General features: G+C 42.1%; 1 protein-coding gene across 5 annotated transcripts in view; it reads right to left on the bottom strand.

Annotated features, from left to right (window-relative positions):
* Positions 1–15,123, bottom strand: part of kcc (solute carrier family 12 member kcc) — a 731,707-nt gene that overhangs the window by 213,903 nt on the left and 502,681 nt on the right. For 3 of the 5 annotated variants that reach the window (XM_076198824.1, XM_076198825.1, XM_076198828.1), the window contains one exon: positions 838–914. In XM_076198824.1, coding sequence (XP_076054939.1) covers positions 838–914 — 77 coding nt within the window. Of the gene's footprint in view, positions 1–837; positions 915–9,743; positions 9,927–15,123 lie in introns of all 5 variants that reach the window. The other 2 variants (XM_076198826.1, XM_076198827.1) reach the window with 1 other exon arrangement.

The following is a 15,123-nucleotide window of genomic DNA, read 5'->3' as shown; positions in this document are numbered from 1 at the left end:
CAGCCCATCCATCTCTTTCTTGCATTACATCTATTAGTCTTGAATAGAAACACATTAAGTTTGTGACGCATGATCGTCTTTGTCTAAATCCAAATTGCCTTGAATTCAGTACAATTTTTTTTCCAAATGCCTTACCCATCTAATTTTGATAATTCTTTCACAAATTTTAGCTATCGTACTTGTAAGAGAGACCAGTCTATAGTTAGTAGGGTCTTCCTTGTTTCCCCCTTTATATATTGGTACTATATTTGCTCTTTTCCAATCTTCTGGAACTTTTCCTTCTTTCAATGAACTGTTTATTAGACTATGTATTTTGTCTGCCAGTTCATTCCTGCATTCTCTCAAAATCCAGTTTGCCATTTCATCTGGTCCATACGATTTTCTGACATCGGATTACGTAAGTGATTCATTATTTGATTCTTTGTTACTTCTATCTCATTCATAGGGGGACTTTCTCCTCCCACTCGATATCTCTAAGTTGTATGTTCTCCCTCGTAAACACTGATTTAAAATGCTTGTTCATATTTTCTGCCCTTTTTTAGAAATAATATATAAAGATGAGGAGATAAAAAAATTGAGTTCTGCTGTTGTAAACCCACTGGTAAACAGCCGAGTCTTTCATGGATAACACCAGACGAGTTTATTCAGCTTATGACCAGGGTCGGAGTTTAATTTCAGTCTAGGTCAGCCGAAACCCCCCTTTTACTGTAGTACTCATAAAGATCGACTAAACTCTGAAGGGTTTCATTTGCAATCGGGCATGCTTACTTCCCGTGGCTTTACAGTGACAGGTAAGTACATATTGAACAAGGAAAGAAAGGAACTTGGATCACGTACCGAGTAGAGGTAGAGGTTTTTCTCGTAGCCAGACATCCCCTTGATGTCGACAACGAAAGGTTTGTCGTCCGCGCCATCTGAAAAAGGAAAAAAAATCTGGGTTATCATGAGCTGAGGAATGTGGTGTTGTCGAAGAGCTCTTGTGAGAACCAATGGTCGTTGTGGTTCCTCAGAGAAGAGGGAAAGAGGGGAGATGTAGGGAAGGTGGGGAGGGGTGGGGGATACAAAAGTATAGAACAGAGGAGCATGTCGGAAGGAGAACTTCTGGTCCATAACAAAGCTGGAGAATGGAAAAATGCTTTAATAAATAAATAAATAAATAAGTAATAATAATTAGTTAACAAGTGGTGCCGGGGACAACAAACATCGCCCGACATATTAGTGTAGCTCAACAATTAATTCCTTTACTAAGGTAAAGGTCATATGGTGCCATATTCAATTTCCTATATGCTGATAACAGTAAACATTTACCTGTAACCATCTTAATAGGAGTCTAAAATACGTGTTCTTAGATACTTTGCGAGGTTATCTCAAGGTGGTACGTATGTCAAGTAAAGTACCATATGCAACTTCAGCTGATAATTGTGCAACCGTTTTCAGGTTGAGGTCCTCTAAAAACCTATGACTAAGTTTGAATTTTCAGTCACAGCCAAATATTTTTATGCCAAATAAAAACCCGTATGCATATACATATACCCATATACAATCATTTTTGTGCAATAGTCACTATGGTCACCTAGTTCCAGAAAATATATAAAGAAACTAGAAAGAATTTAAAGAGCAATGGCAAAGATGGCGCCAACACTTTCCAATTTGACATACGAACAAAGGTTGTTTAAATTAAATCTACCAACCTGGAACAAAGAGAAAGAGGTGATTTGCTGACCATCTACAGAATTATGAGGTGGATGGGAATTCTTGATAGAGATGACTTACTAAAGTGGGACAGAAGAAAAACAAGAGGACACGAGAAGAAACATAAGGAGGACAGTTACAGAAGAGATCTGAAAAAGAATAGCTTCCCACACGGAGTGATAGATATCTGGAACAAACTGAATGAGGAAACAGTGAATGCTAAAACTATAAATGAGTTTATGAACAAACTGGATGAGGAGATGCAAAAGCGGGTCACTACGAGCATAGCTCTCTTCCCAATAAAATACAACTAGGTAAATACACACACATACACACACACACACACACATACACACATTTTGTGGGGGGTGTCACCCGCTAGGACCTCAACCTTGCGGCGGTCCGGAACAGGTCGCACATGAAAAAAAAGATGGTATCCACCTGATGCCACTGTTATGAGTGGCGGTGCCCAGAAGAGACCAGGAAAGGAGAACACCCCCTTAACCTCAGGCGGCGCCAGGGGGAGGGTGTTTCCCCAAAAAGCTGAGGGTTGCCTCGGAAGGGGAAATGGTGAGGTGTCGCACCACCCATGCCGAGGTGAGTGGCGGGCTGAGACTTAAGCAAAGAATGACAGTGGTTCTGCACTCTAGCAGGTAGTGGTGGAGGGCTGTCGCACCGCGGCACCACAAATTTTGCAGCGCTTGTTATTGTCTCTCTCCGTGTGTAACACTTCCCACCCACAACGATAGCCACGGAGGATCCTTTGGAAGATAAATTCATCCCTTCTACCAGGAGGTAGTTGGACTACCTTGTACTTACTGACGAGGTAGTACCATAGTGCTCATTCTGAAGTATGATTATTGCTGCTGTGACCTCCTTCATGGCAACGCCTTTGTTGGTGCAGTAGTATGTGCATACTAAGTGGTCTTGGGTTCGGTCTCCGCCAGGGCTGAAAAGTGTCACACCACTGCTAACTGGCAAGGAGTGTGTTGCAAGATAATTGAAGGGATTATTCAATCCTTTAGATCTCTAGTGTGCACACGCGCGCACGCACGCATTAGTGCAGGTGGTAACGTCCGACGTCTCCAGAGAACTCCCGCGGGACCACATATTGTGTTTGACCTCACAGCGGGCATTTGGGCCGAACGCGTCTGACCTCATGCGGTCAATTGGGCCGAGCGTCTGGACACCTGCGTCTGACATTGCCAACTTCAAGATCATCATACGAGCAATATATTTTTATGTGTTTCCATTGCTTGTAAATAAATCACTTATGCATAAATACCGAGTGTCCATAATCAGTTCATGTACAGTATATTGTAGAAAAAGAGTAGACGTAGAGAATAAATTGTATATAGCTCCTTGTGTTAGCAACAGCCACCATTGACAAACACCAGAGTTTTCCTCGGGGAATGCTCCGAATTGCAGATCAGTCTAGACGGAGAGAAGCCAATAAACACAACTTCGTTTGTCTCAATGCCTCCAAACTCAATGGTCTTGAATCACGTGTTGGAGTCGTGATTGACGGCTATTTCCCTCTCGGAAGATAGTTCAGAGCTCATATATAACCGATCTATGGGTAATGCTGTGACCTTACACGCACACACACTCAACTCCCCGCCCACAAGATTTGGAGTAACGACTCACAGCGCAGCGATACCGAAATTATTTCGGCCCTGGGCAGGATTCGAACTAGGACCGCCGTAGTGGCGGCCGCGAACGCTACCACCGCGCCATCGGGTGTGTTTCTGTGTATACGCCTGTGTGTGTGATTCACTAAAACTAAGGTCTTGGATCACGTGTTTGACTCGTCCTCAGTGTTCATACATAGTCCGATCTGGTAATGCTGTGACTTTACACACATGCACACACAACTCCATGAGTCGTTTAGACAACTTTATGGATGGGGATGACAGGTGGTGATGGATATGGAGCTGCCTAATGTAGGCCTTATGGTCTCTTGCACTCTCCTTCATTTTTATGTTCTTATGGAGTCTTTGCTCACAGTACATCGATATTGAAAGTTCTTCAGCCCTGGGAGGGACTCGAACGCGGATCGCTGAATTAGCGATCGAGAACGGTCGAGCTGTATATGTGTGTAAGGTCACACCATTTCCCTGCGAGGTTCCTGCCGTCTACATGAAGTCAGATAATTAGTCGTGGGGCAGAGTACACACGTTTGCTGGTGACAGCACAAAGTCAGATCGTGTACCGTCATACGCCACTTCATTGGCTAGCGCCTCGCACATGATGCTCAGTCACACATCACCCTGGATCCAACCGTAGTCTTTATACTGCCGCTACAACCTATAAATCAGGCCACATATTGTATAAGCTCTGAGCTCTCACCCGATCACAAGGCCAGCACGTAATACAACACCATGGTGAATAACAAGCACGCGCGCGCACACGAGCATAGCTCTTCTCCCGCAAAATACAACTAGGTAAATACACACACACACACACACACACACACACACACACACACACACGCACGCACGCACACACACACACACACACTTGATGTGCTACAAGAGAGAGGCTTTTGATAAAGTACCTCATAGAAGAGAAGAGACATGAGGACAGTAGAACAGGATTATTGTCAAGATGGAGAGCAGTAACGAGCCGAGTTTCTTAAGGCTTAGTGCTTGCACCAATAAGTTTCTTGTGTATGCTATTGACTTGATGGAAAGTACAACAATCTATGCTAATATGTTTGCTGATCAGATGGTGTAAAAATATCTAGATGCTATTTTCCCATGGAAAATTAATAAAAAAAATAATAATAAAACGCAAAGTACTGGAAATTGACAATAGTGAACCCATTATAAAAGGAAAAGAAGAAAAATATTTGCAAGTGTTGATGAAAGACTAACATCTGACAGACATAGCAGGATTGTTGGAGAGACAGATTAAAGTAGCTTTTTACTATTTGGATGAAAAAAAATTGTAGGCGGAAAGTTCACCACCTATCAAGTCATACATACATACATACATATACCAAGGCTTTTTTCCCCCTTACAAGGGAGGTAGCCAAAAAGGAAAAGGCATAAAATCATTCCCACCCATTCCATCCCTGAATACACTCCACACCCCTCCACCCTCCCTCTTATCTTAGCACCTATCAATTCACTTCGGGAAAATTCACTGCCATCAATTCACAGTATGGAAAGTTCACCGTGGTGAAAATTGATCGTGATTACAGGTCACCGCATACATCAAGCAATAAAAACAGCCTTATTCTGTAATATAATTTCCACCACTTCCCTTGCAATGGAGTTTTCTTACATTGACAGTGAAAAAGGAAAAGAAAGTTGTGCTTTAATGGCCATTTATTTTACAAAGAGAAACAAACGAGTGTTAAAACGTTTTGGAAATGTGAGATGTATATAAAAAAAGAAACGAAATGTCGTGCACAGAGTCAAGATTTTGAAGGAACATATCATCTTCGCGATGCATAAAAGGTTGAAGTCGAAATGATTCGGCGCTCGTCTTGGCGATGTAGTAAAAGTTGAGGTCGAAATGATTCGGCATCCAAACTGCCAAAACTACGCAATCGCCTAATTGCCATCTGCTCTGCCAATGTAGCCAGGCCGCTTCAGGTAAATTACAAAGTACTGATAACATAAAAAGGACAATGCGCATGATTAGACAAATGAATAATGCCCAATTATATCACAAAAATATCGTGTTGAAGCTTTTTTATTCTATATATTCCGGAAATGGAAGATTGCACCTAATTTTTGATACAAGAAATCTTCAATTGTTAACAGAAAGTGAACATTGGTACGTATATCGTAGGCTATATATAAACTAAGCCCTTTGTTTTTCTATCAAGTGTATACACTTCATGGTTTAGAACACAGCATCTCATTACCGCTAGTGTCTGCATTACTGTCTGATAAAAGTAAAACAACGTACATTAAATTTGAGAGGATTAGTTCATAATCTTAGTTAAGCTTTTAATTGTTTTAGCAGAAAATCTAAGTGCTTACGTTGTGTCTATTTATATTTTGCATGTGGAATGTTAACACTTTTGTCTTGGATAACGCACCAAAAACTAAAACATTGTAGAAGGATAGCATAGGGCCTTTGAGAAGCAAATGAAACCTTTTCATACCAATATTTGGAAATTTTTGGAATATTTAAAAAATGAGCAGTAGTTAAGAGGTCAAGATTGAGCAGTACGAGTGTATCGCTAAAAAGGGAAGGAAAGCTTATAATACTGGATTGCATCTATTGAATATTTAAGAGAATTAGCCCATAATCTTATAACTCTTAGTGATTTTAGTTAGCCCTAGTTTTATATGCTTACATTGCCACTATTATATTTTGCATTCTTTTATCATGTATTATTGAATAAAATCTTATGTAATTTACATATTTCTCTTATTTTTCTTGGTTTTAAAACGTATAACTAAAATATTATTGTTTCTTCATAATGATGCTGTATTTATATACATTCATGAGTTTCAAATGTACTGTATATATATATATATATATATATATATATATATATATATATATATATATATATATATATATATTCCCCTGAAGATGTGAATTACACGAAAGCGCTTGGGAATTGCTGTTTTCTTCCGATTTCCTTAGTGGTTACCAGCAAAATTTGTGGATCACGTGTTGTTTATAGTGATCTTTCTGCATATATATATATATATATATATATATATATATATATATATATATTTAATGGTGTGTTATAAAATAAATTCTTATGAAATTTCCTTATTGCTCTTGCTTTTCATGATTCTTAGACGTACGACTGGAATGTTATAGTTTATAGTGACCCTGCATATATATTCATGGGTTCGAAATATACTGCACACACACACACACACACACACACACACACACACACACACAGCTGTCGATCACGAGTCCAGTACGTGATCCAAAAAGACCAATAGCAAGGTGAATACACACATATACACATTCGATTCGGTGGCGCGGTTGGTAGTCCCCAACTGTCACTATGGTGGTCCGGGTTCGAACCCTGCCCAGGGCTGAAATAATTATAGTATCGCTGCGCTTCGAGTCGTTACTCCAATTCTCGTGGGCGGAAAGTTGGTGTCATACGAGCTCTGAGCTCGCTTCCGGGAGGGAAACAGCTGTCGGTCACGAGTCCAACACGTGATCCAAAGACCAAGGTGAATCACACACACACACATATATATAAGAATAACAACGATAAAAAAAATAAAAGGTTGGCATTATTGTTTTGAAAATACTTATCATATTTCGGTAATTAACCTTTTCTTGTATTATCATATCCCTCTTTACAAAACGTTTTGCGCTGAACTTTCCTCACGGTGAACTTTACTGATCGATTTTCACCACGGAGGAACTTTCCATACGGTGAACCGATGGGGAATTTCCCCGAAGTGAAATGATGGCGGTGAACCTTCCTGATCGAAACCCTGATCCGTCCAAGAGTGGAATATTCGTCGGTGGTATGGTTCTCACACAGAGTGAAATGGTACAGTATAAGCAAAATCGAGAGAATACAATGGTCAGTAACCAATCTGGTCCCCAGCCTGGCAGATAAACTATATGAAGAAAGAGTACACTGGGTCTGCCAACTTTGAAAGATGGAAGAGAAAGTGGTGATTTGATTACCGTATTCAGGTCACCAAAAGGGGTAGATTACATTGACAGAAGAGGTTTCTTGATTACGGATAAGAGGACTTTAAGAGGTCATGGGAACAACTTAAGTAAGACTACATGTCTAAAGGATGAAGAAAACATTTTTCCATAGAAATGCATAAATACTTGGAATAACTTCGAAGGTGATATAGCCAATTGGAAAAATACATGAATTCAAATCTAAACATGATCATTGGAAGTCAAAAATATAGACTACGTTGGAACTGTACATTAATTTGAGCCTGTACACTGGAGAGTAGGACATGTCTTCTCTTTTTCTGCATGAGGGGACGGAGAGGGGAGGGTAGCTGATAAGTGAAGCGGCCTTGCTGTGGATGTGCTGTGTCTTGCTACATTGCATTTGACCCAGGGCAGTTGGTGGATGCAGGGATGACCCGTCATCCACGAGGAGCTGAGATGGGAGGAGTGGTGGGGGTGAGTGAAATGGGTGGGAATAGGTACATGCCTCTGACTTAGCTACCTCCCTTATAAATAAATAGATAGGAGAAGGGATCCACTTATCATTGCTCCTTTCCGGTATACTACAATTAGGTACACACACACACACACACACACACACACACACACACACACACACACACACACACACACACACTGACTCGGTGGCGCTGTTGGTAGAGACCCCGACTGTCCTTATGGCGGTCCGGGTTCGAATCCTGCCCAGGGCTGAAATAATTTCAGTATCGCTGCGCTTCGAGTCGTTACTCCAACTCTCGTGGGCGGGGAGTTGGGTGTGTGTGTGCGTGTAAGGTCACAGCATTACCCATAGATCGGTCATACGAGCTCTGAGCTCTCTTCAGGGAGGGAAATAGCTGTCGATCACGAGTCCAGCACGTGGTCCAAAGACCATGGTGAATCACACGCGCACACACACACACACAAACACACACACACACACACACATCACGGCTCGGTGGCGGATTGGTAAAGCACTGGCCTCACAAGCCAGAGAACCGGGGTTCGATTCCCCGGTCGGGGGGAGATAAGTTGGGTTTGTCTCCTTTCACGTGTAGCCCCTGTTCACCTAGCAGCGAGTAGGTACGAGACGTTAGTCAAGGAGTTGTGACCTTGCTGTCCCGGTGTGTGAGTGGTCTCAGACCTACCCAGAGATCGGCTAATAAGGAGCTCTGAGCTCACTGCCGTAGGGTGGTGTCTGGCTGTCTCGACAGAGACTGCAGCAGATCCGAGGTGAATATACACACACACACACACACATATATATATATATATATATATATATATATATATATATATTATATACGACACGAACATTACTTTAATGCTTCTAAAAAAAAATAAAACATAATTTATAAAACTTTAATCAATTTTGGTGTCGAGGCTCTTACGTCAAACGACGCTTGGCTGTAGCCTAAGCCACCATCCTTTGTCCTTTGTGCTATGACGCCGGCAGTCATTGCGGAAAGAGCCAACTCCTCCTCAGTAACGAGGTGAAATAAAAGCAACAAAATCGACTAGATTATAATCACAACGACATGAATCCCAGCTGACCAAAATCGTCAATGTTTTTGCTCTTAAAAAAAAAAAAAAAAAAAAAAAAACACCGTTTTGAAGGGGCAAGAGCCACTTATTATTCTCACCCCTTCAACACGGTGACGTGCTTCATGGACAGGCTATTTTATGCAGCTGAAGGTGGGTGGAGAAAGGGCGCGGCTTGTGGCTTGAGAGGGTTTCGGTTGGTCGATCGAGGCGCTCGGCCGAAGTCCTCACCCTCAGTTCAGAATACCCATAAGTACGTCCCCGTTTTGAAGGAGCTAAAGGTTACAAGTTCCAGTAACTGTCCTAGAGACACTCACCATGTAATGTAACTATATAATACTGTAACAAAGAGTTACAGGGAGGGATAGATAAACAGATGAGTGAATAAACAAATAAATAAACAATCAAAGAATTAAAAATAAATAAACCATCGGCATCACTACAAAAGAGATTAATTTGAACCATAAAAAAATTATGTACATATATTTGGAACCAGCGATGTGATGACACATTTTACATCTTTTTTTTTTTTTTTTATATTTCCTAGTTTTTATATTTCCTAATTATTTCGCCCCGTCTTCCTCCCACCCCTCACACACAAATCTGAGACAATATGGGATCTCGACCGATCGAGACCTTTCTCATCTTTGAGACCCCTTGGTACCAGCTGAATATAACCGTCAGTAAAGGACACCATCGGATCGATGATGACCCCCGCATTCCTTATATACAAAGAAAAATAGCACCGCCCTTATCTTCCTTTCGACTATCATATCCATTTCCCTCTGTGTCCTTAGTACATCATACAACCTTCAAACATACTTGACGAAACACGACTACATTGACAACAAAATCTTCATCTCCCTCACTTTCTCCTGATGGGGTTTTCTTGCTCGCTCTCGCAGAGTGATCACATTCTTCATGCTCCTGCAGTCTCCTGAAGGAGAACGTGGTTGGAGCCATGGCGCCAGCTTACGGTTTTTCAGGTTCAACTTGTGGCCAGACTACTAGCAGGGCAATTTCTTGGTCTTGAGGGTGACAACGTCTTGCTACTGTTCTCGAAAGAGGTGAAGAAACTTCAGTTTTATTAATTACAAAATATTTACTTCAAATGTAGCATTCCCGTTCACAATGCTCCAATTTTGGTATATGTCTTGAATTAATTCAAGAGATTCATCACAAAATGAACACTCCCTAGCCGTTCTCACAAGTTATGTTAAGTTCACACACTATTTCCTCGATTCCAAGGTATATATAATATAATGTAACACACACACATACACACACGCACACACACACATACATACACACACACACTCACAGTCGGATTGACGGCGAAGGTTGAAACTCCGGGATAAACGCAATTTTCGTGGATTTCAACGAGGGAGTACCTGTGATGTATTAATAGGGAAGGGGAAAGTTCGTGTAGTGGGAAGGTGAAGAGAAAGGAGAATGGGAGGGATAATTGAGGCAAATGGAAGAAAATGAGGAAGGGGACGAATGGCCCCGGACGTCAGAAGGAATGTAAACAAGAGATGTGTAGACGACACTGGTGAAGTCGAACAAATCAGTAAAGGCATCAAATTTAGAAATATGGATAAGAGCAGCGCAATAGAAAGTGGAGATAATTATTTCTATGGATTTAATAAAGGAGGAGATGGCAACCTCCCCCGATTAGCAAGTCTAGAGGAAAAACTAACAAAAATGAACGAATCATGGGAGGCTAGGTTTAGTCAACTTGCAGTGAATACAAAAAGAGTTGATGAATTGGAAGAACTAAAGAGAACCAAAACCTAAATAAATAGAAGAATTAAAAAGACAGTTAAAAGAAGTAAAGGATGAGAATGAGGAATTAAAGAGAAATAATAAAGAGAATAAAGAGTCCATAGCAAAAGAGGTAAGTGGTTGGAAAAAAGGTTCAGGAGAATAGCAAAATTGAATTTAGAGATATAGAGAAACAACAGATGAAGGAACACAATAAGGACACAATTATTAAAGTGATGAGAGAGAAGGAGAATATAGTAAGAGACTTAGCAGATAAAAAAAATGTATAATTACATTAGGAATGGAACAGATACATAATCCAAATAGGACTACAAGAGTAAGAGATAAGAAAGAAAGAGTGAACAAGGTACTAAAATATTTCAAGAAGGTGAACAGGAAATATGGAAAGAAATTGAAGAAATATATAGACTAGGGAAATACAGTATAGACAAGATCAGACCAATTAAGGTTAAATTCAGGTCACAAACGACAGCAGAAAATGTTTTATCAAAAACAGGAAAACTAGCAGAAAGTGATCAGTACAAACATGTATGGATAAAAAGAGAGATGAATAAAGAGGAAAGAGAGGAAGAGAAATAAAAAAGAACCGAAGCTAAGGAAAAAAACGATAACAGAACAGAGTAGTGGATATGAAAGTGAGGAAAAAGTTCATAGCAGAGAAAAACGGAAGGGAAACAGAAAAGAGGACGGAGGTAACAGAAAATTAAAAGTGTCCTTCACAAATATAGATGGATTAATAACAGGCTTGAATGAACTGAATGATTACCTGATAGAAAAGGAACCTGACATAATCATAATAGGAATTGTAGAGACAAAATTGAAAGGTCCATTACCACCCAACAGTGTAGGACATGGTGTATATAATCATTGGGTTAGAAACAGAGAAGTAAAACAAGGTGGTGGAGTTATGCTCCTGACTAAGGATATAAATGTGAGGAATGTTACATATGGAAAGAATAGAGTGGAAATGATTATGATGGAAATAGAGGACAGAGACAAGAAGAGCAGGAAGTTTGTGGTAAATTATGTGCCTCCTAAAACGGCTTCGTGGAAAGAGAGAGAACACAAGAATATGTTAGAAGACACAAGGATAACCCTAAATAAGATAATGGAAGATGGAGCAATAGTTATAATGGGTGACAATAATTGTAAAGAAATCTGCTGGGAAGAAATGACAGTGAAGGGTGGAGACGACCTATGGGGAAATATACTACTTGATATGATTATAGAACATACAATGACACAATGGATACAAGAGAATACTAGGTATAGAAATGAAGAACCATCGAGACTAGACCTAATAATCACACCAGAACCTGAAATAGTGGACAAGATTGAATATAAGACACCACTAAGTAAGTGACCACATATTAGTAGAACTGGAACTAAATGAAGAAAAATACACCAGAAAAAAAACGAACAATATAGAAAGGGAAGAATGATGTACGGAAAAACAAATTTTGATAACATGATATATATATATATTTTTATTTCTAAGCAGACTGGGAAACAACAGTAGAAGAGAAATGGAATTTTTTTTTTTTACAATTTATAAGGAGTGGAAAAGTATGTTCCATGACAAAAACAAGAAAAAGGATATGTAAAATGTTGGTACAACAAAAAGATGTAGTGAAAGATAAAAGGGATAAAGCTTGGATAAAATGGAGGAAAGAAAAAAATGGAAAATATATACTGGTTATAGAAATGAATATGTATAAGTGCGCAGAGAAGAAAAAAGAAAATACGAAAAGGATGTCATAGAAAAGTGCAAAGATCAACCAAAACTATTCTACAGATTTGTAAACAACAAACTGAAAAACAAACAAGAATTAGTGAAGTGAAGTCGTGTGGAGCCTCGACAAGGAATCGTCAAGGGAGTTGTCCTCACGACTAGGCCGGAACTTGAAGGCTAGATGGAGCTGGCCTTCAGACTGCAGGAGTAGCAGCAGGCGTCGGTCAGTTTGCCACAGGGTAGCAAACCTCGGGGTGCTCAGCTACCCTCGTGGGACCGGAGTTGCCCTGTGCGTCGTGGATGACGCCGAAGAGGTTGGTGCATCTCGGGAGACTACTCAGGGGATCTCGTACCTGGAACGCGTCATGGGATCACGTTGTACGGAGGTATTAGAGCGTGGTTACATCTCCATGAAAAGATAGACACTTGAAAAATGGTCGTGGTTAGTGGGTGAAGCGTTGGGTCACCCAGGGCGTCGTGGACTTGACAGTCGAAGTTGCTAGTCATTAGCTTTACCAGAGTCGAGATGAGATGCGGGACCTTGTGATCTCCGCTTAGCGCGCGAATGGGTCAAGGTGCGGACGCTCACGGCTCTAGTTTGCTTAATGATTAAGTAGCGGTGGCGATAGGCCACGGTTATACCTATGATAGACGAGAATGTAGGCAGTCGGCAGACCTGGCAGGCAGCGATGGCAGACGGCAGACATGGTAGGCAAATTGGAAGACATGTGAAGGCAGATACTTGTGGTAGGCGACAACCTGGCAGGCAGCGACGGCGGTCGAACTGGTGGGCAGGCGAACTGGCAGACGGCAGATCTGGTAGGCGAACTGTCAGTCACGGTAGCAAGCGAGCTGGCAGACATTGACGTCAGATACTCGTGGTAGGCGAGAGTGTGGGGAGTGCAACTGGCAGACGGCAGACCTGGTAGGCAAACTGGCAGTCACGGTGGCAGGCGAGCTGGCAGACAAGTGACGGCAGAAACCTGTGGTAGGCTAGAGTGTGAGGAGTCAAACTGGCAGTTGATAGACGACCTGGCAGTCAGCAACGGCGGGCAATCTGGCAGACAAAGTGGCGGCTGGCAGCAGTCGAGCGGCAGATGGCAATCTGGCAGATCAAGTGGCGGCTGGCGATCGGGAGCCCCACGTTGGTCACATGATAGACTGGTTAGTCTGCCCCAGGTTGAGCAGCCAGTTAGGCTGGTTGAAGGCAAACTCCGGTGGAGATAGAGTTAGTTTTATTTAACAATGAAATGTTAGCCGCCAGTGGAGGGGTGGGGGGGAGGAACGAGACGGCGAGGGAGGTGATGACTGTGTTTCAAGTCGTGTCTCCGGGCAATCTGCTTCCCAGGGAGCAAAACCGGGGGTAAGGAGGCGAGAAAGCAAGGAGGAGCGAGCTAGGCTCACGTATGCTGCTCAGAGGCTGTCTGAATCTACGGGCGTTGGTCCATCCTTTATATACACGGGCAGGTCATAACCCGTGTTCTTAATTGGCGTGAGGTCATGTGTGCTGCATGGGGAAGTAGGAGGCAAAACGTTCTGACGCCGGTGACTCATGAAGACAGAGGTATGCGTTCCTCAATAGATCCAGTTGTTCACCTATCACGTGGCAGACCGAGGTTTGGTTATTCATTTTGGGGACCTCACAGAGTCCGTCCTAGGCTGGTGAGCTGCACGTGTTTCTTCAAGGAGGCTTTGTGATGGTCATGCGGTTGAGGGTGCGGGAGTCGTGACCCATGGGGCCGCTTGGGGGTCAGTAAGGTCGTGGGAAGCCGAGAAGTGAGGGCGTGGGTGAGGAGGGGAGTGAGTACTACTAACAATATGTATACACACACACACACACACACATATATATATATATATATATATATATATATACATATACAGCATATATACATATACACACATATAGATACACACACACACACACACACACACACATATATATATATATATATATATATATATATATATATATATATAAAGATCACAAAACCACGTGATCTAATAAATTTTGGTTATCAGCAGTATATATTGTACTGCCGAAGGGGGAGCGAAATGGCTTGTGAAGGTTGTGTGAACCTGGAGGACCGTCTCAGGATGTGTGAGGATGAAATTCGTCTTCTCAGGAGTGCGCTCTATGAGAAGAGTGAATCCTCCCCACAACCAAAAGAGCGTTTCACTTCTTTCCCTTCTGCCACTGCCGTGAGCGAGTGACGCTCCGTGGGGTCCCGTTTGTCGAGCCCGCGTTCGGTAAGCGGGTGCCCTGCGGAGCAACCGCTGGCTCAAGCCAATTGTTTCGCTCTGCTGGAGGATGAAGTGGCTGAAAATCAGGAGTTCTTGGTGGTGGGGAAATCCATGGTGCGAGGCTATGACGACATCCTGCAGCGGAATACTAAACGACGTTGCAAGCTTGTGTGTCAACCGGGCCGCGGGATCGCCGATTGTACCCAGACCATCAGGGAGCAAAGACGAACGAACATGGTTACGATTGTTCATACGGGAAGTAACGATGTGGGTAGGGTGAAATCAGAGGAACTTGTTCGGAATTACAAGGTCCTCCTTCAGGAGCTGAAGGAACGCGGGAGCCGTCACGTAGTCTGTGGGATCCTCCAGAGGATCTACGCAGGCTCGTGTTGGAACAGTAGAGCCATAGGGATCAATGAGAGGATATCACTATTATGCACGCAACTGGGATACCACTTTTTTATCCTTGGTATCTCTTTTCCAGGCGT

Source organism: Oratosquilla oratoria, chromosome 15, assembly GCF_046742065.1.
Source record: "Oratosquilla oratoria isolate Oo_2021 chromosome 15, ASM4674206v1, whole genome shotgun sequence".
NCBI classification, from domain to species: Eukaryota; Metazoa; Arthropoda; class Malacostraca; order Stomatopoda; family Squillidae; genus Oratosquilla; species Oratosquilla oratoria.
This window is presented reverse-complemented; position numbering and strand designations above follow the sequence as displayed.